Raw genomic sequence first — 27,864 nt, 5'->3', positions numbered from 1 at the left:
GACTCTCGTCCCCCCCTCCTCCTCCCCATACTGACTCTCGTCCCCCCCCTCCTCCTCCCCATACTGACTCTCGTCCCCCCTCCTCCTCCCCATACTGACTCTCGTCCCCCCTCCTCCTCCCCATACTGACTCTCGTCCCCCCTCCTCCTCCCCATACTGACTCTCGTCCCCCGTCCTCCTCCCCATACTGACTCTCGTCCCCCGTCCTCCTCCCCATACTGACTCTCGTCCCCCCTCCTCCTCCTCATACTGACTCTCGTCCCCCTCCTCATACTGACTGTCGTCCCCCCTCCTCCTCCTCATACTGACTGTCCCCCTCCTCCTCCTCATCATACTGACTCTCGTCCCCCCTCCTCCTCATCATACTGACTCTCGTCCCCCCTCCTCCTCATCATACTGACTCTCGTCCCCCCTCCTCCTCATCATATTGACTGTCATCCCCCCTCCTCCTCATACTATACTGACTCTCGTCCCCCCTCCTCCCCATACTGACTCTCGTCCCCCCTCCTCCTCATACTGACTGTCGTCCCCCTCCTCCTCATACTGACTCTCATCCCCCCTCCTCCTCACACTGACTCTCGCCCCCCCTCCTCACTCTGACTCTCGGCCCCCCCTCCTCATTCTGACTCTCGCCCCCCCTCCTCATTCTGACTCTCGCCCCCCCTCCTCATTCTGACTCTCGCCCCCCCTCCTCATTCTGACTCTCGCCCCCCCTCCTCATTCTGACTCTCGCCCCCCCTCCTCATTCTGACTCTCGCCCCCCCTCCTCATTCTGACTCTCGCCCCCCCTCCTCATTCTGACTCTCGTCCCCCCTCCTCCTCATTCTGACTCTCGTCCCCCCTCCTCCTCATACTGACTCTCGTCCCCCCTCCTCCTCATACTGACTCTCGTCCCCCCTCCTCCTCATACTGACTCTCGTCCCCCCTCCTCCTCATACTGACTCTCGTCCCCCCTCCTCCTCATACTGACTCTCGTCCCCCCTCCTCCTCATACTGACTCTCGCCCCCCTCCTCCTCCTCATACTGACTCTCGTCCCCCCTCCTCCTCTTCACACTGACTCTCGTCCCTCCTCCTCATTCTGACTCTCGTCGTCCCTCCTCCTCCTCATACTGACTGTCCCCCTCCTCCTCCTCATACTGACTCTCGTCCCCCCTCCTCCTCCTCATACTGACTCTCGTCCCCCCTCCTCCTCCTCATACTGACTCTCGTCCCCCCTCCTCCTCCTCATACTGACTCTCGTCCCCCCTCCTCCTCCTCATACTGACTCTCGTCCCCCCTCCTCCTCCTCATACTGACTGTCGTCCCCCCCTCCTCATACTGACTGTCGTCCCCCCCTCCTCATACTGACTGTCGTCCCCCCCTCCTCATACTGACTGTCGTCCCCCCCTCCTCATACTGACTGTCGTCCCCCCCTCCTCATACTGACTGTCGTCCCCCCCTCCTCATACTGACTGTCGTCCCCCCCTTCTCATACTGACTGTCGTCCCCCCCTCCTCATACTGACTGTCGTCCCCCCCTCCTCATACTGACTGTCGTCCCCCTCTCCTCATACTGACTGTCATCCCCCCCTCCTCATACTGACTGTCGTCCCCCCCTCCTCATACTGACTGTCATCCCCCCCTCCTCATACTGACTGTCGTCCCCCCCTCCTCATACTGACTGTCGTCCCCCTCTCCTCATACTGACTGTCGTCCCCCCCTCCTCATACTGACTGTCGTCCCCCTCTCCTCATACTGACTGTCATCCCCCCTCATACTGACTGTCGTCCCCCCCTCCTCATACTGACTGTCGTCCCCCCCTCCTCATACTGACTGTCGTCCCCCCCTCCTCATACTGACTGTCGTCCCCCCCTCCTCATACTGACTGTCGTCCCCCCCCCTCATACTGACTGTCGTCCCCCCCTCCTCATACTGACTGTCGTCCCCCCCTCCTCATACTGACTGTCGTCCCCCCCTCCTCATACTGACTGTCGTCCCCCCCTCCTCATACTGACTGTCGTCCCCCCCTCTTCATACTGACTGTTCCCCCCCCCCCCTCATACTGACTGTCGTCCCCCCTCATACTGACTGTCGTCCCCCCTCCTCCTCCTCATACTGACTGTCGTCCCCCCTCATACTGACTCTCCTCCTCCTCCTCATACTGACTCTCGTCCCCCCTCCTCCTCATCATACTGACTCTCGTCCCCCCTCCTCCTCATACTATACTGACTCTCGTCCCCCCTCCTCCTCATACTGACTGTCGCTCCTCCTCATACTGACTGTCGACCCCCCCCTCCTCCTCATTCTGGCTCTCGCCCCCCCTCCTCATTCTGACTCTCGCCCCCCCTCCTCATTCTGACTCTCGTCCCCCCCTCCTCCTCATACTGACTCTCGTCCCCCCCCCTCCTCATTCTCTCGTCCCCCCTCCTCCTCATTCTGACTCTCGTCCCCCCTCCTCCTCATTCTGACTCTCGTCCCCCCTCCTCATTCTGACTCTCGTCCCCCCTCCTCATTCTGACTCTCGTCCCCCCTCCTCCTCATTCTGACTCTCGTCCCCCCTCCTCCTCATTCTGACTTTCGTCCCCCCTCCTCCTCATTCTGACTCGTCCCCCCTCCTCCTCATTCTGACTCTCGTCCCCCCTCCTCCTCATTCTGACTCTCGTCCCCCCCCTCCTCCTACTGACTGTCCCCCCCTCCTCCTACTGACTGCCCCCCCCCCTCCTCCACGCCCCTCGTGCCAACTGCCTCCGTCCTCCTCCCACCCCATTTCCACTTCGCTGGGAAACAACATTTATCCTGCTTTTCTGCTTTTTTTAGTGGATGGTTCTTCAAGAAGAAACCGTCCGTCCAGTGGTAATTTGATAACTTAATACCGTGGGTTGCTTTTAATATCTACGTCTCACTAAGTTTATCTAACTTATCTAACTTCTCTGCTCTGCTCTCTCTGCAGTTCTGGACGACTCTGCACCTGGTTCCCATGACGTTGGAGACCCCTCTACGACTAACTTATATCTCGGAAACATCAACCCACAGGTAAACCTTTTTTGTGGTTTAGAAATTGCTTCTAAATGTGTTGTATGAATGTATTATTTTCCTAATTGAATATTTTAGTAACTGAATTGCTACTAATATATTGTATTACTGAGGATATTCCAATGTAAAATGACACCAATAACACAAAGTCCCTCCCTCCCCCTCTGTGTTCTTCTGGTTGCTGTATAGATGAACGAGGAGATGCTGTGTCAGGAGTTTGGGCGTTATGGCCCTCTGGCCAGCGTGAAGATCATGTGGCCACGGACGGACGAGGAGAGGGCCAGGGAGAGGAACTGTGGCTTTGTGGCCTTTATGAATCGGAGGGATGCGGAGAGAGCTCTGAAGAACCTCAACGGTATTAAAGCTTTAGTTATCATCACACCACTGACCCACAATGCAACTTCACGTACATTACATCAATTAACGCTTCTGCCTCCTGGGCTTTGCTTTTGCGCTGTGGGACATGGGAGTTGTAGAGTACACCAGCAGGTATCACATGTACTGCCTCCTGGGCTTTCCTTTTGCACTGTGGGACATGGGAGTTGTAGAGTACACCAGCAGGTATCACATGTACTGCCTCCTGGGCTTTCCTTTTGCACTGTGGGACATGGGAGTTGTAGAGTACACCAGCAGGTATCACATGTATTCACCCCCCTTTTGACTTTTTCCATATTTTGTTGTTTTACAGGCTGAATATAAAATGGACTAAATTAAGGGTTTGTGTCACGACACTGGCCTACACACAATACCCCATAATGTCAATGTGGAATTATGTTTCTATGCAGTTTTACAAGTTGTTAAAAAAGTTAAGAGATTAAATATCTTGAGTCAATAAGTAATCAATCCCTTTGTTAAGGCAAACCTAAATACGTTTGGGAGTGAAAATGTACTTAACGAATCACGAAGTAAGTTGCATTGACTACCCCATCTCTGTACCCCAAACATACAATCATCTGTAAGGTCCCTCAATTGAGTATTGAATTTCAATCACTCTTCACGTTTTCCAATGCCTTGTAAAGAAGGGCACTGATTGGTAGACGTGTAAAAATACTAATAATGACACTTTGAGCATGGTGAAGTTATTAATTAGGGTTTGGATGGTGTATCAATACACCCAAAAATACAGGTGTTCCTCCTAACTCAGTTGCCGGAGAGGAAGGAAACCGCTCAGGAATTTCACCATGTGGCCAATGGTGACATTTAAAACAGTTAAGAGTTTAATGGTTATGATATGAAAACTGATAATGGATCAAAAACCTTGTCAACATTAACGCTTGTCCTCTTGCCCCGCGGGGCAAGTAAAAACATTTGTTGGACAAGCAGATTCTAGATTTAATTTTGTCCGGTTGGACAAGCAGATTCTAGATTTAATTTTGTCCGGTTGGACAAGCAGATTCTAGATTTAATTTTGTCCGGTTGGACAAGCCGATTCTAGATTTAATTTTGTCCGGTTGGACAAGCAGATTCTAGATTTAATTTTGTCCGGTGTGACAAGCAGATTCTAGATTTAATTTTGTCCGGTTGGGCAAGCAGATTCTAGATTTAATTTTGTCCGGTTGGACAAGCAGATTCTAGATTTAATTTTGTCCGGTGTGACAAGCCGATTCTAGATTTAATTTTGTCCGGTTGGACAAGCAGATTCTAGATTTAATTTTGTCCGGTTGGACAAGCCGATTCTAGATTTAATTTTGTCCGGTTGGACAAGCCGATTCTAGATTTAATTTTGTCCGGTTGGACAAGCCGATTCTAGATTTAATTTTGTCCGGTTGGACAAGCAGATTCTAGATTGAATTTTGTCCGGTTGGACAAGCAGATTCTAGATTGAATTTTGTCCGGTTGGACAAGTAAAACAAATCACGCAAAAAATCACAATATGAAATAATTAGGCTACTCCGCTCCGATCATAATTGGATCAAAGCGTCCTCTTGATGCAGCGTTTTGCTCACCTGTCCTCCCAATCGCTGCAGAGTGCATCGCAGTATAACGATTGGAGGCCTTGCATTGACAGGCACGAGCTGTCTTTCAATCATGCAGTCGCAAGATGCGTTTTTGAGATCGAAGCGCATTTGTTGTTGATAATAATTGCTAGCGAGTTATTTGCCCAGTCATAGCACGTTTTTGGTCAGCAATTAAAATCCTTGAAAAGTCATGCTGTGTGCATCACCTGCGCGTGTGCCAGTGGGCCTGTAGCTAGAGGAGAGAGAGGCATTGTGCAGCACATAAATTATTTCTTTAAAATGATGATACACAACAGACTCACTAGATAACCAGCCAAACTACACAATATATTTAAAATTGTCTATCTGGCTAGTTAGCTATTAGCATGCATTAATGTCATGTCCCATGTCCTAAAATAACAGATGTCCAACACGCAGTTGATACGGGTGCACAGTTGACGAAACCAATGTTGCGTACTCCGGTTGTAGAACCGTCTCTCAAGCGATCGTAATTGGCTAGGATTCTACTCTATTCAATACTGGCCATGTAATTCTGACAAAGTTTTAAATAAAAAATAAACATTCTTAGAATAGCCTAATTGACAATTAACTCCTATGCTGTCATGATCTCCCCTGAACACTGAATATTTTAACCTTTACAAATAGATAAACATCTTCGTTATTACACTTCACCCACCTTAGCCTGCTTCATTGAAATATTTTAGAATTATTTTTATAAGGACAATGTATTTGGTGGTAATTGCAATGTTGCAGGAGAGCTGCTGAGCATGCAGGGTGGCCAACCCTCCTCCTGGAGAGTCCAGGAGAGATGCTGAGCATGCAGGGGGGCCAACCCTCCTCCTGGAGAGTCCAGGAGAGCTGCTGAGCATGCAGGGGGGGCCAACCCTCCTCCTGGAGAGTCCAGGAGAGCTGCTGAGCATGCAGGGTGGCCAACCCTCCTCCTGGAGAGTCCAGGAGAGCTGCTGAGCATGCAGGGTGGCCAACCCTCCTCCTGGAGAGTCCAGGAGAGCTGCTGAGCATGCAGGGTGGCCAACCCTCCTCCTGGAGAGTCCAGGAGAGCTGCTGAGCATGCAGGGTGGCCAACCCTCCTCCTGGAGAGTCCAGGAGAGCTGCTGAGCATGCAGGGTGGCCAACCCTCCTCCTGGAGAGTCCAGGAGAGCTGCTGAGCATGCAGGGTGGCCAACCCTCCTCCTGGAGAGTCCAGGAGAGCTGCTGAGCATGCAGGGTTTTACTCCACCCCTGCTCGAACATACCACATTGTAAAAAAAAATATATATATATATATATAAATCAGCTGCTCAACAGGACCTTGATAAGCTGACTCTGTGTTTTGAGCAGGGTTTGATCAAAAGCCTGCACCCCCAGTAGCTCTCCAGGTGGAGGGTTGACGGATCAGATTTATCAGTGCTCATCAGTGCAGTGTTTTTACTTTGGGGGGGGGGGGGGGGTTAAGTGTCTTGCTCAAGGCCAGAACTGAAGGACATATGATGCATGGGATCAGCAGCCTTCCATTGTCAATGCCAGTGATAATATTGGTTATTTTGTGCAGTGGTTCTTTGTATCACACAACATGACCATGACATATTGGAAAACAGCAGCTGATTCAGTAGAATTGCTAGTAAGATCAGATGTGGTGGAAGGCTACTAGTGTTTTTATATTTTAAGAGTATATTTTTGTGTGTCATCCAGGGAAGATGATGATGAACTTTGAGATGAAGCTGGGCTGGGGTAAAGGTGTACCCATCCCACCTCACCCAATCTACATCCCCCCGTCCATGGTGGAGAACACCCTCCCTCCGCCCCCCTCCGGCCTGCCCTTCAACGCACAGACCCGCGAGAGGCTGAAGAACCCCAACGCCGTCATGCTCCCTCCGCCCAAGAACAAGGAGGAATTCGACAAGGTAATTTGCCGTGTCTGGGATGTTGCTGTATTAGGCCTGTTGTGTACCAGTGTTTTAGAAGTGTTTTGATAGACCTATAGGCCTACTTAGGCCATTGGCCAGCCAGTGACGTTGTTTTGGGGGGGCATATCGTCTACTAGTCATAGGTTTGTTCCCATTTTTAAAATGTCTACTTTTAATTGAGGTGAGATTTTGAACTTCTGTTTTCCTAGCTGGGCTAGAAGGAAAGTCATTTAAGATGACAGTACAGGAACAATGGCTGTATAGAGAGGGGTGTGTGTGTGTGTGTCTAGTCTAAATAAAAAGGCAGTGGTAAGTTGTGTGGTAATTTTAAGAACTGTATACATTTGACCTTTTTAGTAAAAATTGACAGCAGTAAAAAAGGAAAATTGTTTTTCATATGATGCAGTTTATATTTATATCTTTCACCTGTTGCCTTTTTAATAATACTCACATATTCTATGTTTATTATCTGATGTGACTTCATATACAGACTCTGTCCCAAGCCATAGTCAAAGTGGTTATCCCAACAGAAAGGTACATGTTTTTACTTTTTTAAATTGGTGTAAAAACTTATAAAAACAACCCGTAATGAATAAACCAATTAGATCTCTGCATGCTACGGGGGTCGTTCAGTATGGGTGAGCAATGGTTGAGGCAAGCACAAGTAGGCTTATGACCCCATCAGGTTTAATGCTAGCAGACGTAGCCAAAGAACCCCATCAGGTTTAATGCTAGCAGACGTAGCCAAAGAGCCCCATCAGGTTTAATGCTAGCAGACGTAGCCAAAGAGCCCCATCAGGTTTAATGCTAGCAGACGTAGCCTTATAGTCCCATCAGATTTAATGCTAGCAGACGTAGCCAAAGAGCCCCATCAGGTTTAATGCTAGCAGACTGCAAGATGCTCATTCCTACAGCACACCATTGGCTTCCTGCCACCACAGTGTCCATATGCTGTTCTCTTCACACATTTATCCAACTCTCCCTGCAAACATCAATACAGTCCGTGAACCACCATGCCATTACTTGTTTGATGTTATAGAGGACATCAAAAGCATTTTCACTACACTATATCACCACTCGCATGCATAGGCTAATAATATCCATGTTATGACGCTAGCTACTCTCACATGACGTACATACCATACCATTCTGGTAGTAGTTGGGTTCTTTAGAGTGACCGGTCCTGCCCTCTGACTATTGCTCACTCCCACCGACACGCCCCCTTGGCCTCTGTCATCCAATCACGGGCTCAGCAACACCTGGCCCCAGCTCAGACATCCAATCCAAACCTCCCATTAGTCTCAGTGACCTTTGACATTGGCCTTGGTGAGCAGAACAAGTTGAACTGTCTGCGGCAGCGAGGGACCTGAAAGCATCATGGGATGGATTGGGAAAGTATACAGAATTTTACCCACCATGCATTGGTAGGATCAGCTCCAATACTATCTCATCAATGTGATTTGTGTTGTCTACAAATAAATTAAAGACATCCTGTGTTTTTTTTGTTGGCCACTAATTTGTCCAACATGCACCAATATTAGATCACTCTAAGGCCTAATTCCCCCATTTACACATTGGTATTTATTCATACATCATTAACTAGTGATTCATAATGACCAATAGAGGGTCTTTTTGTTATGTAGCCTATTTAGGCCAACAATCCTGTACTGCTTTGGTTCTTCCAGTCAGCCAGCCAGCCAGTCAGGAGTTCAGGGTGGATTTGACAGGCACTGTATTGGCTGATACGTCACTCAATAAAGAGTCACTCAAACCTCTCTATCACACTTGTATTATTATCCAGCTTCTCTGTCCTCCCTTCCTTCTAGTCTTTACTGTGGGGAGATGGTAGTTATAGCATTGCCTGTTTATATTGATTCATAAAGGCCCATGCATGCTTATGTAACTAGTAGAAGTAATAACTAGTGTTTTGTTTTTAAGACTGTTAATGGCTCTTAAAATTGATTTTTAAGGTCTTTTTTATAATATCAGAAATGCTACGGTCAAACATTTAGGGAGATGTTTCTTTCATCAATCTTACACATTAGATTAGTTCATGTAGTCAAACAATACAATGTAAGAAATAGTTAAAGTTTAATTGTCTAGTACAGCGTTTCCCAAAACTCAGTCCTGGAGACCCCCAAGGTGTGCACGTTTTGTTTTTTTGTCCTAGCACTACACAGCTGATTCAAGTAATGAACTCAAAGCTTTGATTATTTGAATCAGCTGGAGAAAAAAAAAACACACAAAAAAACATGTACCCCTCAGGACCGAGTTTGTGAAACCCTGGTCTAGTACATCTGGATGTGTTGTGATAGTGTGTAGCCCAGAGGCTGTTTCTAGGTCTCACAAGCAGACAGACAGGCCTCAGGAGAAGAAGGGTCGACTGCTCTGAATCCGTTTTGTTTTAACTGTGTTTTTCTTCTAGGAATTTGCTCTCTCTCATCCACCGAATGATCGAGTTTGTGGTGCGTGAGGGCCCCATGTTCGAAGCCATGATCATGAATCGAGAGCTCAGCAATCCCATGTACCGGTATGTTTCTGTGTCTCCTATGATCACCGGTTTGATTATGTCATGTACCATAGTGTATTTTGTTCGTCAACAAGTTGACTTGTTAGTCATCGTGTGTTGCCTCTGTTGGGCAGGTTTCTGTTTGAGAACCAGAGCCCAGCGCATGTCTACTACCGTTGGAAACTCTACTCCATACTACAGGTCAGTATGGACCAGACACCTTCTCCTGCGTCACATCCTCCCCTATTACCTTCTCCTTTATCACTCTGATGTCTGTCCTTTAAAAAATAAAACTTTATTTAACTAGACAAATCAATTAATTAAGAACAAAATCTTATTTTCAATGACGGCCTAGGAATAGTGGGTTAACTGCCTTGTTCAGGGGCAGAACGACAGATTTTTTTACCTTGCCGCCTTTAAATGATTGGTTAGGTCAAACATGTCTGTCCTCTCATGATTGGTTAGGTCAAACATGCCTGTCCCCTCATGATTGGTTAGGTCAAACGTGTCTGTCCTCTCATGATTGGTTAGGTCAAACATGTCTGTCCTCTCATGATTGGTTAGGTCAAACGTGTCTGTCCTCTCATGACTGGTTAGGTCAAACATGTCTGTCCTCTCATGATTGGTTAGGTCAAACATGTCTGTCTTCTCATGATTGGTTAGGTCAAACATGTCTGTCATCTTAATATTGTCACATTGAAAAGGAGGAAGAAGAGGAATTGTTCAACTTGCTACTGTTTGATACCCTGAACAATGTCCTTGTTGTCTAATCTAATGTGAATGATGTCCTAACCCCCCCACAGGGAGAAGCGCCAACAAAATGGCGGACGGACGAATTCCGCATGTTCAAGAATGGCTCGTTGTGGCGCCCTCCTCCCCTCAACCCCTACCTACACGGCAACTTTGAAGAGGGGGAGGAGCCAGAGGAGGAAGAGGAGGAGCCTGGGAAGAAAGGATGCTTAAAAGAGGAGTATGTTCCGTGTTTGTAATGTCATTAACATATTGGTATTCTCTAATGAACAAATGCACAAAGAATCTGGTGAAGCAACGAGTCAACCGTGGCCTTTGTTAGTCCACACAGAAAGACCTGGAGAAACTCCCGGCACATAGGCATTGGCTTAATCAGCTTATTCTACCAACCAATCATCTCCCACAACACCTTTCCCGTACGCAAGCACACCACAAGCATAGAGCCATGCCTTGCTGTCATGTGATTCGCTAAAATGTTATTATGACAAATGATTTACTCAGTAGGTCAGTCCCATATAATTCAATGTTCACTAAGGCTAACTTTCAATTTCTTGATGTGCCAGGCTTAAATGTGCTGTGCACAATAGCATGTGGACAAAGTTACTCGCACCTTGACACTAAAGACCCTGAGATAGACTAGTGTCCTGTCCAGGGGGTGTCCTGTACATCATGCTGCCTCACACTGCAGAAACAGGAGATAGACTAGTGTCCTGTCCAGGGGGTGTCCTGTACATCATGCTGCCTCACACTGCAGAAACAGGAGATAGACTAGTGTCCTGTCCAGGGGATGTACTGGTACATCACGCTGCCTCACACTACAGAAACAGGAGATAGACTAGTGTCCTGTCCAGGGGATGTACTGGTACATCACGCTGCCTCACACTACAGAAACAGGAGATAGACTAGTGTCCTGTCCAGGGGATGTACTGGTACATCACGCTGCCTCACACTACAGAAACAGGAGATAGACTAGTGTCCTGTCCAGGGGATATACTGGTACATCACGCTGCCTCCCACTACAGAAACAGGAGATAGACTAGTGTCCTGTCCAGGGGATGTACTGGTACATCAAGCTGTCTCACTACAGAAACAGGAGATAGACTAGTGTCCTGTCCAGGGGGTGTCCTGTACATCACGCTGTCTCACTACAGAAACAGGAGATAGACTAGTGTCCTGTCCAGGGGATGTACTGGTACATCACGCTGCCTCACACTACAGAAACAGGAGATAGACTAGTGTCCTGTCCAGGGGATGTACTGGTACATCAAGCTGTCTCACTACAGAAACAGGAGATAGACTAGTGTCCTGTCCAGGGGGTGTCCTGTACATCACGCTGTCTCACTACAGAAACAGGAGATAGACTAGTGTCCTGTCCAGGGGGTGTCCTGTACATCACGCTGCCTCACACTACAGAAACAGGAGATAGACTAGTGTCCTGTCCAGTGGGTGTACTGGTACATCAAGCTGTCTCACTACAGAAACAGGAGATAGACTAGTGTCCTGTCCAGGGGGTGTCCTGTACATCACGCTGTCTCACTACAGAAACAGGAGATAGACTAGTGTCCTGTCCAGGGGGTGTCCTGTACATCACGCTGTCTCACTACAGAAACAGGAGATATACTAGTGTCCTGTCCAGGGGTGTCCTGTACATCAAGCTGTCTCACTACAGAAACAGGAGATAGACTAGTGTCCTGTCCAGGGGATATACTGGTACATCACGCTGCCTCCCACTACAGAAACAGGAGATATACTAGTGTCCTGTCCAGGGGATATACTGGTACATCACGCTGCCTCCCACTACAGAAACAGGAGATAGACTAGTGTCCTGTCCAGTGGGTGTACTGGTACATCAAGCTGCCTCCCACTACAGAAACAGGAGATAGACTATTGTCCTGTCCAGGGGATGTACTGGTACATCAAGCTGCCTCCCACTACAGAAACAGGAGATAGACTAGTGTCCTGTCCAGGGGATATACTGGTACATCACGCTGCCTCCCACTACAGAAACAGGAGATAGACTAGTGTCCTGTCCAGTGGGTGTACTGGTACATCAAGCTGCCTCCCACTACAGAAACAGGAGATAGACTAGTGTCCTGTCCAGGGGATGTACTGGTACATCACGCTGCCTCACACTACAGAAACAGGAGATAGACTAGTGTCCTGTCCAGGGGATGTACTGGTACATCACGCTGCCTCACACTACAGAAACAGGAGATAGACTAGTGTCCTGTCCAGGGGATGTACTGGTACATCAAGCTGTCTCACTACAGAAACAGGAGATAGACTAGTGTCCTGTCCAGGGGGTGTCCTGTACATCACGCTGTCTCACTACAGAAACAGGAGATAGACTAGTGTCCTGTCCAGGGGATGTACTGGTACATCACGCTGCCTCACACTACAGAAACAGGAGATAGACTAGTGTCCTGTCCAGGGGATGTACTGGTACATCACGCTGCCTCACACTACAGAAACAGGAGATATACTAGTGTCCTGTCCAGGGGATGTACTGGTACATCACGCTGCCTCACACTACAGAAACAGGAGATATACTAGTGTCCTGTCCAGGGGATGTACTGGTACATCACGCTGCCTCACACTACAGAAACAGGAGATAGACTAGTGTCCTGTCCAGGGGATGTACTGGTACATCACGCTGCCTCACACTACAGAAACAGGAGATAGACTAGTGTCCTGTCCAGGGGATGTACTGGTACATCACGCTGCCTCCCACTACAGAAACAGGAGATAGACTAGTGTCCTGTCCAGTGGGTGTCCTGTACATCAAGCTGCCTCACACTACAGAAACAGGAGATAGACTAGTGTCCTGTCCAGGGGATGTACTGGTACATCACGCTGCCTCACACTACAGAAACAGGAGATAGACTAGTGTCCTGTCCAGGGGATGTACTGGTACATCACGCTGCCTCACACTACAGAAACAGGAGATAGACTAGTGTCCTGTCCAGGGGATGTACTGGTACGTCACGCTGCCTCCCACTACAGAAACAGGAGATAGACTAGTGTCCTGTCCAGGGGTGTCCTGTACATCAAGCTGTCTCACTACAGAAACAGGAGATAGACTAGTGTCCTGTCCAGGGGATATACTGGTACATCACGCTGCCTCCCACTACAGAAACAGGAGATAGACTAGTGTCCTGTCCAGGGGATATACTGGTACATCACGCTGCCTCCCACTACAGAAACAGGAGATAGACTAGTGTCCTGTCCAGGGGATGTACTGGTACATCACGCTGCCTCACACTACAGAAACAGGAGATAGACTAGTGTCCTGTCCAGGGGTGTCCTGTACATCAAGCTGTCTCACTACAGAAACAGGAGATAGACTAGTGTCCTGTCCAGGGGTGTCCTGTACATCACGCTGTCTCACTACAGAAACAGGAGATAGACTAGTGTCCTGTCCAGGGGATGTACTGGTACGTCACGCTGCCTCCCACTACAGAAACAGGAGATAGACTAGTGTCCTGTCCAGGGGTGTCCTGTACATCAAGCTGTCTCACTACAGAAACAGGAGATAGACTAGTGTCCTGTCCAGTGGGTGTACTGGTACATCACGCTGCCTCATACTACAGAAACAGGAGATAGACTCCTCTGTGCGTCATTCGGGGTCGGACAAGGGTACTAACTTTAAACATAAAAAATGATGTTGAACTACTTATCCCCCCCCCCCCCCCCCAGAGAGCGTGATCAGCTAGAAGAGCTGTTGAGAGGTCTGACTCCTAGGAAGGGTGACATAGCAGAGGCCATGTTGTTCTGTCTGAGTCATGCCGAGGCTGCAGAGGAGATCGTAGAGTGTGTCACAGAGTCTCTCTCCATCCTCAAGACACCACTCCCCAAGAAGGTAAACCGTCGGTTAGCTGACATACTATGTGAAATAGACATCTTCCTTTTTCTATTGCATGTATATAGCATTGGTTTGTATGCTTACCTCACCCAAATGAATTTCCATGTAAATGTATATATAAAGACACTTGATCGTGTCGTAGGCACAACTTTTGTTTTTTGCGTTCGCCCATGTTTGTTTCTTTGTAAACTTCCTTTTTTGCCTTGTGGTGTTTGGTTTTCTGAAAGAGCCTCGAGTGGCTTGTGTAAAACGTGCCGTAAGAAAATTAGTCCTATTTATCGTAGTTATTCCATTTAAATCAGGGAGGACTGGCCAGTTTGTCTGAAATGTTGTTTTTATTTGAATTGTTCCTTGTTTTTTTTCAGATTGCACGTTTATATCTTGTGTCTGACGTGCTGTACAACTCGTCTGCTAAAGTAGCCAACGCGTCGTACTACAGAAAATAGTAAGTAGTTGAGTTTGGGTTCGGTGGTTGTGATGTTTGCTTGTGACTGTGGGTGTCAAGGACCTTTGCTTGCTTTTGGTTTGCATTCCTTTGCAGTGTATATATATATATATATTGGCATTGAAGATGTTTTCCAACACAAGTTGATATGTTGAACGTGTCCCTCACACAGCTTTGAGGCCAAGCTCTGCCAGGTCTTCTCGGACCTCAATGCAACATACAAGTCGACACAGGGTCACCTCCAATCAGAGAACTTCAAGGTATATTCAATTGTATTCATTTTCCTCTCAGTTTTAATCATGTTACCTACACCTATATCTTTCAGAACTACACAGGGCCTAGGCTAGGGTGTAGGACCTGGGTTTAGGACCTGGGTTTTAGGGGCTATAGGGTTTGCTTCTGGACAGGGTTTTACCGTTTCAAATTTGTGAAAGTAGTATTTTCTCTTGGCCCACAGCAACGAGTGATGGCGTGTTTCCGTGCGTGGGAGGACTGGGCCGTGTACCCAGATCCCTTCCTCATCAAGCTACAGAACGTCTTCCTGGGTCTAGTCAACTTGTCAGCTGAGGAGGCGGCTTCCACTCCCATCACAGTAGAGGTCAGCTAGCCTACTTCGCCGTCTCGTCCTCTTTCTCATGGTTCTGCTAACGAATGCTTGCTAATCTTATTATTAGCTACGATTTGAAAATGTTGTCGTGGTTTGACAATATTGTGTGACTATTGGAAATATTACGATTTGATAATGTTGGTGATGTGTAATGTCATCCACTCAGCACTAATAACTTCTGGAAGCTTCTTTTTTGTTTTAATCCCTAAACCGCTCCACTTCTCCTCACTACAGAAACTGACGTTTGAACATCTGGCCCCTAGTCTGTTGGCCCAGAATGAGCCAGTGGAGGACATCGACGGGGCCCCCATTGGGGAGGACATGGATGGGGCCCCACTGGAAGACGTGGATGGGGTTCCTATAGGACTGGACGGGGCTGCCGTGGTGCCCGGCGCCCCTCTAGACGGAGCTTCCCTGGGGCTGGATGATCTGGATGGAGTGCCCATCAAAGCCCCGGAGGAGGACATAGACGGACTGCCCTGTGGGTGACCATTTAACCTTTACACATCCTCATACGGACACGTTGATTATTGAAGGGAGACTTCATATTTGTTTCCTTACCTTGGAAGAGGTCTATGGACTTAACCCGAACGTCGACAGGACAGTTTTCTAATCAACCTCCTCCTTGTCTTTTAGTGGATCGTGCTGCGGCCAAAGCTGCATCCTTTAAAGTAGCCCCTTCAAAATGGGAAGCAGTGGACGAGTCTGAGCTGGAGGCACAGGGTGAGACCACGACTACAGGCTGCTGTCTACCAAGCTAGGATTCCACTTGAATAGGCTGCTGTCTACCAAGCTAGGATTCCACTTGAATAGGCTACTATCTGCCAAGCTAGGATTCCACTTGAATAGGCTACTGTCTACCAAGCTAGGATTCCACTTGAATAGGCTACTATCTGCCAAGCTAGGATTCCACTTGAATAGGCTACTGTCTACCAAGCTAGGATTCCACTTGAATAGGCTACTGTCTACCAAGCTAGGATTCCACTTGAATAGGCTACTGTCTACCAAGCTAGGATTCCACTTGAATAGGCTACTGTCTACCAAGCTAGGATTCCACTTGAATAGGCTACTATCTGCCAAGCTAGGATTCCACTTGAATAGGCTGCTTTCTACCAAGCTAGGATTCCACTTGAATAGGCTACTATCTGCCAAGCTAGGATTCCACTTGAATAGGCTGCTTTCTACCAAGCTAGGATTCCACTTGAATAGGCTACTGTCTACCAAGCTAGGATTCCACTTGAATAGGCTACTGTCTACCAAGCTAGGATTCCACTTGAATAGGCTACTGTCTATCAAGCTAGGATTCCACTTGAATAGGCTGCTTTCTACCAAGCTAGGATTCCACTTGAATAGGCTACTGTCTACCAAGCTAGGATTCCACTTGAATAGGCTACTGTCTACCAAGCTAGGATTCCACTTGAATAGGCTACTGTCTATCAAGCTAGGATTCCACTTGAATAGGCTGCTTTCTACCAAGCTAGGATTCCACTTGAATAGGCTGCTTTCTACCAAGCTAGGATTCCACTTGAATAGGCTACTGTCTACCAAGCTAGGATTCCACTTGAATAGGCTACTGTCTACCAAGCTAGGATTCCACTTGAATAGGCTGCTTTCTACCAAGCTAGGATTCCACTTGAATAGGCTGTTGTCTACCAAGCTAGGATTCCACTTGAATAGGCTACTGTCTACCAAGCTAGGATTCCACTTGAATAGGCTACTGTCTACCAAGCTAGGATTCCACTTGAATAGGCTACTGTCTACCAAGCTAGGATTCCACTTGAATAGGCTGCTTTCTACCAAGCTAGGATTCCACTTGAATAGGCTGCTGTCTACCAAGCTAGGATTCCACTTGAATAGGCTACTGTCTACCAAGCTAGGATTCCACTTGAATAGGCTACTGTCTACCAAGCTAGGATTCCACTTGAATAGGCTACTGTCTACCAAGCTAGGATTCCACTTGAAAGTATCCTGAACCTGTTTTTGTCTTAATTGTGCATTTGTTTCCTCCTCAGCCGTGACCACCTCAAAGTGGGAGATCTTTGAGCAGCCAGAGGAGGAGAATAAGGACGAGGACGACAGTGATGATGAGGACACCAAGAGTTCTCGTTCAGAGGAGCCTCCCAGTTACTCCAACCCCATCAGAGACGACTTGGACTCCAAAACCAAGCACTCTGAGATGAATGAGGACAGACGTACCAAGCTACGAGAGATAGAGGTAAACATGGCAGCATTTTACTGGAGCTCAGTTGGTGGAGCACACGGATAGTGGGTTCGATTCCTGGGACCACCCATATGTAAAAAAAAAAATAATAATAATAATAATACATTTGCGCTTGACTGTGTCTGCTAAATGGCATATAATATTATTATTATCAAATAAACAGACAAACAAGTACAACTCACATGAGGCTCGGAGTTGTTAATTTTAATAGTATAGTAATAAGGATACCAAGACGTTTGGTTTCCTCCACATGTTCAATGGCCACATCATGTAAGTTGACCCTTTTTTTTTTCTACATGTAAAAAATAATCTGTTTTCTTCAGGTCAAAGTGATGAAGTTCCAGGACGAGCTGGAGTCTGGGAAAAGGCCCAAGAAGTCTGGCCAGAGTCTCCAAGAACAGGTGGAACACTACAGAGACAAACTGTTACACAAGGTATTACGTATGAACCAAATCCTCTTGGTTCCTGACGGAACATACAGTACATTCTGAAAGTATTCAGACCCCCCCTCGACTTTTTCCACAATTTGTTACGTTACAGCCTTATTCTAAAATGGATTACATTGCTTTTTTTCTCCATAAATCTACACACAAAACCCCATAATGACATCACAATACCCCATAATGACATCACAATACCCCATAATGACATCACAATACCCCATAATGACATCACAATACCCCATAATGACATCACAATACCCCATAACAACAAAGCAAAAACAGGTCTGTATTTTTTTGTCTACAGTTATATAAAATAGAAAAAATGAAATCACATTTACATAAGTATTCAGACCCTTTACTCAGTAATTTGTTGAAGCACCATTGTCAGCGATTACAGCCTGGATTCTTCTTGGGTATGACACTACAAGCTTGGCACACCTGTATTTGGGGAGTTTCTTCCATTCTCCTCTGCAGATCCTCTCAAGCTCTGCCAGGTTGGATGGGGAGCGTCGCTGCACAGCTATTTTCAGGTCTTTCCAGAGATGTTGGATCGGGTTCATGCTGGGCCACTCAGGGACATTCAGAGACTTGTCCCGAAGCCACTCCTGCGTTGTCTTCGCTGTGTGCTTAGAGTCGTTTCCTGTTGGAAGGTGAACCTTCGCCCCAGTCTTAGGTCCTGAGCACTCTGGAGCAGGTTTTCATCAAGGATCTCGCTGTGCTCGGTTCATCTTTCCCTCGATCCTGACTAGAGTCTCCTAGTCCCTGCCGCCGAAAAACATCCCCACTGCATGATGCTGCCACCATGCTTCACCGTAGGGACTGTGCCAGGTTTCTTTCAGACGTGACGCTTGGCATTCAGGCCAATAGTTCAATCTTGGTTTCACCAGACCAGAGAAGCTTGTTTCTCATGGTCTGATAGTCTAAAGGTGCCTTTTGGCGAACTCCAAGCGGGCTGTCATGTGCCTTTTACTGAGGAGTGCCTTCCGTCTGTCTCAACCATAAAGGTCTGATTGGTGGAGTCCTGCAGAGATGGTTGTCGTTCTTGAACGTTCTCCCATCTCCACAGAGGAACTCTGAAGCTCTGTCAGATTGACCATCAGGTTCTTGGTCACATCCCTGACCAAGGCCCTTCTCCCCCAATTTCTCAGTTTGGCCAGGCGGTCAGCTCTAGGAAGAGCCTTGGTGGTTCCAAACTTCTTCCATTTAAGAATGATAGAGGCCACTGTGTTCTTGGGGACCTTCAAATGCTGTAGAAATGTTTTGGTACCCTTCCCCAGATCTGTGCCTCGACGCAATCCTGTCACGCAGCTCTACGGACAAGTCCTTCCACCTCATTGCTTGTTTTTTTTCTCTGACATGCACTGTCAACCGTGGGACCTTTTTATGTAGACAGGTCTGCGCCTTTCCAAATCATATCCAATCAATTGAATTTAGCCCATGTGGACTCCAATCAAGTTATAGAGACATCTCAAGGATGATAAATGGAAACAGGATGCACCTGAGCCTCATGCAAAGGGTCTGAATACATATGTGTGAATAAGGTATTTCTGTTTTTTATATATTTGCACACATTTCTAAAAACCTGTTTGCACTTTGTCATTATGGGATATTGTGTGTAGATTGATGAGGATTTTCTATTTATTTAATCAATTTTAGACTAAGACTGTAACGTAACAAAATGTTGGAAAAGGGGAAAGGGTTCTGAATACTTTACGAATGCAATGTCGGAGCTGTACTATTGTTTCCCAATGTAATTTATTACATGAATTACGGTCATTGTTATTTACCTCAAATGATCTGAAGTGTACATCTTAAGGACATATCCTAGAGGATACCTCAGATATTGACATATTTAATATTTATATATATATATATATATATTTAATAATACTCCCTGGAGAACAGTTCCAATTGTTACTGGGTGTACTATCATAGCTGAATAAAGGAAAATATGGATCATGTCACTTTCCATTCAGTAATTTAACTTAAAGCTTTTTTTTTTTTTTTTTTTTCAGGAAAAAGAAAAGGAGAAACTGGAACGAGAGAAAGAGCGGGAGAAAGAGAGGGAGAAAAAGGATAAGGAGAAAAGCGAAGCTCGTTTAAAAGATGCCAAGAAGGAGAAGGATGAGTCTACTCCGACCAGGAGAGACCGGTTAGTCCCTCGTAGTCTTCATGACGCATTCAATAGACTTAATGACATTAGTGGCTCTATTAATCAATCAAGCTTTATTTATAGACCACATTTCTTCCAACAAATGCCTTTCAAAGTGCTTAAGAAATAAAATAAAACGAGGTGAGAAAGATGAAACAAAACATTTCTATACAAATCTAAAATGAAGATCGACATAAATTATGGTTGGATAGCAAGAGCAAACTTAGTGATAGAGCTATGTGATGGGTTCCTATCAGATCCTAGGAAAGCACTCCCTATTAGGATTAAATACCATTCATATGCACCCTTGAAAAGACTGGCAGTTCAGGGCTTCCTTGACAGAGATTCATATCTCACTGGGATTCAAATTAAAAACCGATAGCCAGTCGTTTTATGACAACAACAAAAAACGATTATTCTGTCAATTTCATCTTCTCTGCCAGGCGTGGTCTGTCTCCTGTGGTTGCTAAGAAACGGCGTCACAGCGGCTCGCCCGGCAGCCCCCCGAGGAGCAGCAGCAGACGGGCTCGCTCCCCGTCCCCCCGCTCGGAGAGGTCAGAACGTTCCGTACGCTCGGACCGCTCCTACTCCAAGGACGTAGCGTCGTCACGATCCCGCTCCTCCCACAAAGACTCCCCTCGCGTCACCAGCAGCAAGAAGTTGTCCAAAAGGTCAGGAAGCATTTAGATGTCTTCAAAACATTCCTCTAGAAGTATGTTGTTCTGCTTTTCTCTTTTAACTTTGAGAGGAAGAACAACTGTTTGGCAATCAAATATCTGATCCTTCTATCTTTTGTGGATAACTTTCAGAAAACGTTCTTAAAGGCTGTTAGTCTTCAGTTCTCCTTAACTCTCCTGTGTGTGCTTTCTCCCCAGGTCTCCCTCTTTACCCCGCACGCCCAAACGGTCCAGGAGATCGCGCTCCAGAACACCCAAGAAATCCGCTAAGAAGTCACGGTCAAAATCACGGTCTCCGCATCGGTCCCACAAGAAATCAAAGAAGAGCAAACACTGACAAATCACATCCCTGTTCACTCTCCCCTATACACCCTCCCCCCCGGCCCCAACCTCCACTATACACACCCTCTCCCGTGATGGATAAATAAAAGAATGAACTGGAGTGGCAGCTCCGTTCCCTGCCTGAATGTTCCTGTGAAGAAGAGGATGATGAAGAGGAGTAATGGGTATTCCATGTTGGGTCTCGATGGATCCAGCCTGGTTGCCAGGTGAGGTGTGTCTGGGATCTAGCCGTGTTGCCATGTTGGTACTCAATGGATCCAGCAGGGTTGCCATGTTGGGACTAAATGGATCCAGCAGGGTTGCCATGTTGGGACTAAATACATTTTGCCAGAATGGATCTAACCTGAATAATAAGAAAATATGAGCTGGATATGTGTCCTGCCCACTCTTCCACCGCCCAATGGGGTTAATCCTTGTAGTAGACCACACCCCCAGTGTGATGATGTAGTCTTTTTTTCCCCTCGTGATATCCTTTTCTTTTTTTTCCACAAATTAATAAAAAGGATTCATAATAAAAAATATAATTTGTCCTTTAACTTTTTGCAACGCAAATCGTTTCAGACAAGTCGTAGAAGCCCCCCCCGACCCCTCCCCCGTTGGTTCAGTCCGTTAACTCTATTTTGACACAAACCAAATATGCATTATTTGTCTACAGACAACGCCAGAATGAATTTGAGGTCAGTTAGAGTTATAACTGTTAGAAGTTCAACAGATAATAGATCAAACAGTCAGTCTTTTCTGACAGACAGGAATCCTAATGTACAGTGAGGGGAAAAAAGGTATTTGATCCCCCTGCTGATTTTGTATGTTTGCACACTGACAAAGAAATGATCAGTCTGTAATTTTAATGGTAGGTTTATTTGAACAGTGAGAGACAGAATAACAACAACAAAAAAATCCATGTTATAAATTTGATTTGCATTTTAATGAGGGAAATAAGTATTTGACCCCCTCTCAATCAGAAAGATTTCTGGCTCCCGGGTGTCTTTTATACAGGTAACGAGCTGAGATTAGGAGCACACTCTTAAAGGGAGTGCTCATAATATCAGCTTGTTACCTGTATAAAAGACACCTGTCCACAGAAGCAATCAATCAGATTCCAAACTCTCCACCATGGCCAAGACCAAAGAGCTCTCCAAAGATGTCAGGGACAAGATTGTAGACCTACACAAGGCTGGAATGGGCTACAAGACCATCGCCAAGCAGCTTGGTGAGAAGGTGACAACAGTGTGATTATTTGCAAATGGAAGAAACACAAAATAACTGTCAATCTCCCTCGGCCTGGGGCTCCATGCAAGATCTCACCTCGTGGAGTTGCAATGATCATGAGAATGGTGAGGAATCAGCCCAGAACTACACGGGAGGATCTTGTCAATGATCTCAAGGCAGCTGGGACCATAGTCACCAAGAAAACAATTGGTAACACACTACGCCGTGAAGGACTGAAATCCTGCAGCGCCCGCAAGGTCCCCCTGCTCACGAAAGTACATATACATGGCCATCTGCAGTTTGCCAATGAACATCTGAATGATTCAGAGACAACTGGGTGAAAGTGTTGTGGTCAGATGAGACTAAAATGGAGGTCTTTGGCATCAACTCAACTCGCCGTGTTTGGAGAAGGAGGAATGCTGCCTATGACCCCAAGAACACCATCCCCACCATCTAACATGGAGGTGGAAACATTATTATACATTATTATTTGGGGGTGTTTTTCTGCTAAGGGGACAGGACAACTTCACCGCATCAAAGGGACGATGGGCGGGGCTATGTACCGTCAAATCTTGGGTGAGAACCTCCTTCCCTCAGCCAGGGCATTGAAAATGGGTCGTGGATGGGTATTTCAGCATGACAATGACCCAAAACACACGGCCAAGGCAACAAAGGAGTGGCTCAAGAAGAAGCACATTAAGGTACTGGAGTGGCCTAGCCAGTCTCCAGACCTTAATCCCATAGAAAATATGTGGAGGGAGCTGAAGGTTCGAGTTGCCAAACGTCAGCCTCGAAACCTTAATGACTTGGAGAAGTTCTGCAAAGAGGAGTGGGACAAAATCCTTCCTGAGATGTGTGCAAACCTGGTGGCCAACTACAAGAAACGTCTGACCTCTGATTGCCAACAAGGGTTTTGCCACCAAGTACTAAGTCATGTTTTGCAGAGGGGTCAAATATGTATTTCCCTCATTAAAAATGCAAATCAATTAAAAAAAATTGACATGCGTTTTTCTGGATTTTTTTGTTGTTATTCTGTCTCTCACTGTTCAAATAAACCTACCATTAAAATTATAGACTGATAATTTCTTTGTCAGTGGGCACACATACAAAATCAGCAGGGGATCAAATACTTTTTTCCCCTCACTGTACCTGTTCAGCGCTGGTATTAAACATATGGCTGTTCTGTGCCTGAGGACACCCCAAACAGACAAAGATTCTTGCTCAGTCTGTAATGGCAGTGGTGGAAACGGGGGAAAGTTTGGAAGTCGATTGAAATGTTTTTCAAGGTCGAGAGCCGTGCGTCCTCCGAAACACAACCCAACCAAGCTGCACTGCTTCTTGACACAATGCCCATCCAACCCCGAAGCCAACACCGTACACCTGGCGACCTGGTCAGCGTGCACTGTGCCCGGCTCGCCACAGGAGTCGCTAGTTCGCCCTGAGACAAAGATATCTCTGCCGGCCCAACTCTCCCTAACCCGGACGATGCTGGGCCAAATGTGCGCCGCCACATGAGCCACCCGGGTCGTGGCCGGCTGCGACAGAGCCTGGACTCGAACCCAGAATCTCTGGTGGCCTCAGACCACTGCGCCACCCGGGAGGCCCTAATGTTTTTCAAGGTTGAACAAAGTTGGTTGAGTTCATTCCCCGCTGGGTGTATAGTCCATAGATGTGTCCGTGCTTTCACTGTGCTGGATATATGGACACTACATCAGATGGTGAACTCTGCTACTCCGTTGTCATGGTCTACATAAGTACATTTTAATAAATATCTACTCTGGTTACACTTGAGGGAACAGGGATGTATCCACGAGTAATGGTATAGAAGTTGATATCCAGAACGTTCTGCCACACAGCTTGTTTTTATTGAACTACACATCCACTAGGTGACAGTATGATGCTGCTTTAAAGGTTCACAATTCTAGAGACTTCTAACAATCCTGTATTGTGCTATTCATTTGTTTTTAATGTTGACCTTTTTTTAAAGTTGCCTACATATCAGCATCTCAAGCACAGAAGTCTTGCCATCAATTCTCAGTCCCACTCGGTCGTGTTCCTGGGAAAGAACAGATGGATGTACTGATAAATGTGTGCATTCACACTCTCTCTTTCTTTCCCTCTCCCCCTTCTCTCTTTCTTACTTTCTGTCTCTCACTGGGGCTACCTAACACTGTAATTCGTCTTACATATCGCTCACTACGTGCTACGAGCCTCGGTGAGAAAGAACCGTTGTCTTTGCCAGGATAGAATTCGGGGTGTTTGCTGTGTAACTGTCCCATGGGAAAGCCCCGTGCTGAAGGAATGATGTGCTGTCAGTTTCTCTAATCTATCTGTTTGTCTGTCTAAGCTATCTGGAATAGAGTCCTTGCTTGTTTAGTGCCCTGCATCTGTCCTCAGATCCCCAGTGGAGTTTAGCCAAAGATACAATGGTAAACTGTCTCCATGATGCCGGATGTGTTGAGTCCGGTCCATGTGTACAATACTGGGAGAGTGAGTCTGTCTTGCTAAGACACTGCATGGCCATTAAGGCTGGCTTGGACCACTCCTCCTCAGGAAGTAAAAACCTAAAGCACAGATGTGATCTATAGAGGATGACCTCTTGGTTAAAGACTTGGGAACACTGCGTGTGTTTGACCTCTTGGATAAAGACGTGGGGACACTGCGTGTGTTTGACCTCTTGGATAAAGACATGGGGACACTGCGTGTGTTTGACCTCTTGGATAAAGACATGGGGACAGAGACTGATTCAGTTTGGAAGTGAATACCTTTTCAAGCCTCTTGACCTTTATGGAAGCACTGTCTAGAAAGACCCCTTGTGACACATTGTATTGATGCGTTAATCCTCACGAAATAACATGGCAGAACTTGCTTTTTTAAATTCTACCCTTATTTAACTAGGCAAGTCAGTTAAGAACAAATACTTATTTTCAATGACGGCCCAGGAACAGTGGGTTAACTGCTTTGTTCAGGGGCAGAACAACACATTTTTACCTTGTCAGCTCGGGGGATTCGATCTTGCAACATTTTGGTTACTAGTCCAACGCACTAACCACTAGGCTACTTACCGCCCCTTGTATGATCTATAATAATAATTCATTTAATTTGTAAAGCGCTTTTCTCACACCAAAGGCACTTCAAAATGATTAAAAACAATCCAAAATAACAGAACATGGAACACACACAGAATAATCAGAATTCCTTTTCCGACCAGCAAGGTCTTGATAATGTATATAGACTGTAAACTAGACCATAAAGCATCTTGCTATCTTGCTATAAAACACATTGATGGAGTTATCTATTGTGATAGAATTCATAGACGACTTTGTAAGAGTTACCGAACTAATTCCTGAAGTAAATAATTACCTTGGCATCCCATCTACCCACCTTCTATGTATACGCTCAAAGTAGATTCCGCTAACATTTGAATGCAGATTCCAAACAAAGCTAAAAACTAATTTACGCAACCGTGTCTTTTATTTGCGCAAATTAAGCACGGGTGATAATGTGTTTTTCTACCGGATGATTTTGGTTCATAAAGTAAACTGGAGTTTGGAGTAGTACAAGACAAGTCTCGTGATTTAAATCCGGCTCCGCTTCCAGTTAGTAAAGGCAACAATTAAAACATATATTTTTATTTTTTAAATCACCTTTATTTCTTCTCTCTTCTCTGTATACGTCAATGATGTCGCTCTTGCTGCTGGTGACTCCCTGATCCACCTCTACGCAGACGGCACCATTCTGTCTACTTCTGGCCCTTCTTTGGACATTGTTAACAACCCTCCAGGCGAGCTTCAATGCCATTATACAACTCTCCTTCCGTGGTCTCCAATTGCTCTTAAATACAAGTAAAACTAAATGCATTCTCTTCAACCGATTTCTGCCTGCACCTTCCTGACCTGTCCAACAACACTACTCTGGACGGTTCTGACTTAGTCTGGTGTCTGGTTAGACTGTAAACTCTCCTTCCAGACTCACATCAAACATCTCCAATCCAAAGTTAAATCTAGAATTGGCTTCCTATTTCGAAACAAAGCATCCTTCACTCATGCTGCCAAACATACCCTCGTAAAACTGACCATCCTACCGATCCTCGACTTCGGTGATGTCATTTACAAAATAGCCTTCAACCCTCTACTCAATGTATTGGATGCAGTCTATCCCAGTGCCATCCGTTTTGTCACCAAAGCCCCATATACTACCCACCACCGCGACCTGTACGCTCTCGTTGGCTGGCCCTCGCTTCATACTCGTCGCCAAACCCACTGGCTCCAGGTCATCTACAAGTCTCTGCTAGGTAAAGTCCCCCCTTATCTCAGCTCGCAGGTCACCATAGCAGCACCACCTGTAGCACTCGCTCCAGCAGGTATATCTCTCTGGTCACCCCCAAAACCAATTATTCCTTTGGCTGCCTCTCCTTCCAGTTCTCTTCTGCCAATGACAACGAGAGCATACAGGTCGCAGTGGTGGGTAGACTAGAGGGTAACTACCCCCCCCCCCCCTAAGAACAATGTCTAATTGCTGACATAAAAAAGCTATTTTTGGAGAAACGTTTTTTTGAAGATGGTCATGCTTAGGTGAATAAACTATAAAGGGAAATAAATGGCTACAGTTGACTTCTCTTTTTTGTGGCTATAACTCACCAGCAATATGACCAGGAATACGACTGTCCCGAATTGGATCCTTTGTTTGTACCCCCCAGGGCAACTTTACTTATCCCAGAGTCTGTTCCAAGTCACCGCTGGCAGAGAACAGGTATTCGGGGTGGACTTCTAGTCCGTCTCAGGAGGCGGGCACACCATCCACCGCTTCTGAGTATATAACACTCTAATGTTCAGTCTCTGGACAATGAAGTAGATGAGCTCAGGGTGAGGATCTCCTTCCAGAGAGACATCAGGGAATCATGGCTCTCTCGGGATATACTATCCCCGTCCATACAGCCAGCTGGGTTCTCAGTTCATCATACAGACAGAAATGAAGAACTCTCCGGGAAGAAGAAATGCAGGCTTCATGATTAACTACTCATGGTGTGTTTGTGATAACATACAGAAACTCAAGTCCTTTTGTTCACCCGACCCTAGAATACCTCACAATCAAATGCTGACCATATTATCTCCCAAGAGATTTCTCTGCGGTTATATTCCCAACCGTGTATATTCCCCCTCAAGCCGATACCACAATGGCCCTCAAGGAACTACACTGGACTTTATGCAAACTGGAAACCATACATCCTGAGGCCGCATTTATTGTAGCTGGGGATTTTAACAAAGCATCTTTGAGGAAAACGCTACTGAAGTTCTATCAACACATTGACTGTAGTACTCGATTAGAAAAAAACACTAGACCTTTGCTACTCGCCTTTTCGAGATGCCTACAAGACAAAACTCAAACAGGAAGTACCTGTACCATGCTTCAAATTGTTTTGATCACGCGGACTGGGATATGTTCCGGGTAGCCTCTGAGAATAACGTTGAATCTTACGCACGTGACTGAGTTCATCGGGAAGTGTATAGGGGATGTTGTTCCCAAGGTGACTATTCAAACCTACCCAAACCAGAAACCGTGGATAGATGGCAGCATTTGCGCAAAACTGAAAGCACGGAGCACCGCATTTAACCATGGCAAGGTGACTGGGAAAATGGTTGAATACCATTATTCCCTCCATAAGGCAATCAAACAGGCAAAACGTCAGTACAGAGACAAAGTGGAGTCGCAATTCAATTGCTCAGACGCAAGACAAATGTGGCAGGGTCTACAGACCATCCTGGATTACAAA

General features: G+C 46.4%; 1 protein-coding gene across 4 annotated transcripts in view; it reads left to right on the top strand.

Annotated features, from left to right (window-relative positions):
- The window catches only part of LOC110489554 (U2 snRNP-associated SURP motif-containing protein), a 28,701-nt gene extending 7,283 nt beyond the window's left edge, over positions 1–21,418 (top strand). The window contains exons 7-25 of one of the 4 annotated variants that reach the window (XM_036945717.1): positions 2,797–2,832; positions 2,930–3,012; positions 3,202–3,367; positions 6,660–6,871; positions 7,365–7,408; positions 9,300–9,404; positions 9,518–9,584; positions 10,187–10,353; positions 13,830–13,992; positions 14,361–14,440; positions 14,613–14,700; positions 14,898–15,038; positions 15,282–15,528; positions 15,684–15,770; positions 17,060–17,262; positions 17,592–17,702; positions 19,727–19,863; positions 20,307–20,534; positions 20,739–21,418. In XM_036945717.1, coding sequence (XP_036801612.1) covers positions 2,797–2,832; positions 2,930–3,012; positions 3,202–3,367; positions 6,660–6,871; positions 7,365–7,408; positions 9,300–9,404; positions 9,518–9,584; positions 10,187–10,353; positions 13,830–13,992; positions 14,361–14,440; positions 14,613–14,700; positions 14,898–15,038; positions 15,282–15,528; positions 15,684–15,770; positions 17,060–17,262; positions 17,592–17,702; positions 19,727–19,863; positions 20,307–20,534; positions 20,739–20,877 — 2,504 coding nt within the window. In that variant the 3' untranslated portion in view covers positions 20,878–21,418. Of the gene's footprint in view, positions 1–2,796; positions 2,833–2,929; positions 3,013–3,201; positions 3,368–6,659; positions 6,872–7,094; positions 7,674–7,749; positions 9,405–9,517; positions 9,585–10,186; positions 10,354–13,829; positions 13,993–14,360; positions 14,441–14,612; positions 14,701–14,897; positions 15,039–15,281; positions 15,529–15,683; positions 15,771–17,059; positions 17,263–17,591; positions 17,703–19,726; positions 19,864–20,306; positions 20,535–20,738 lie in introns of those variants that run through there. The other 3 variants (XM_036945718.1, XM_036945720.1, XM_036945719.1) reach the window with 3 other exon arrangements.
- The last annotated feature ends 6,446 nt before the right edge of the window (positions 21,419–27,864 follow it).

This window comes from Oncorhynchus mykiss, chromosome 15 (assembly GCF_013265735.2).
Source record: "Oncorhynchus mykiss isolate Arlee chromosome 15, USDA_OmykA_1.1, whole genome shotgun sequence".
Taxonomy (NCBI): Eukaryota; Metazoa; Chordata; class Actinopteri; order Salmoniformes; family Salmonidae; genus Oncorhynchus; species Oncorhynchus mykiss.
This window is presented reverse-complemented; position numbering and strand designations above follow the sequence as displayed.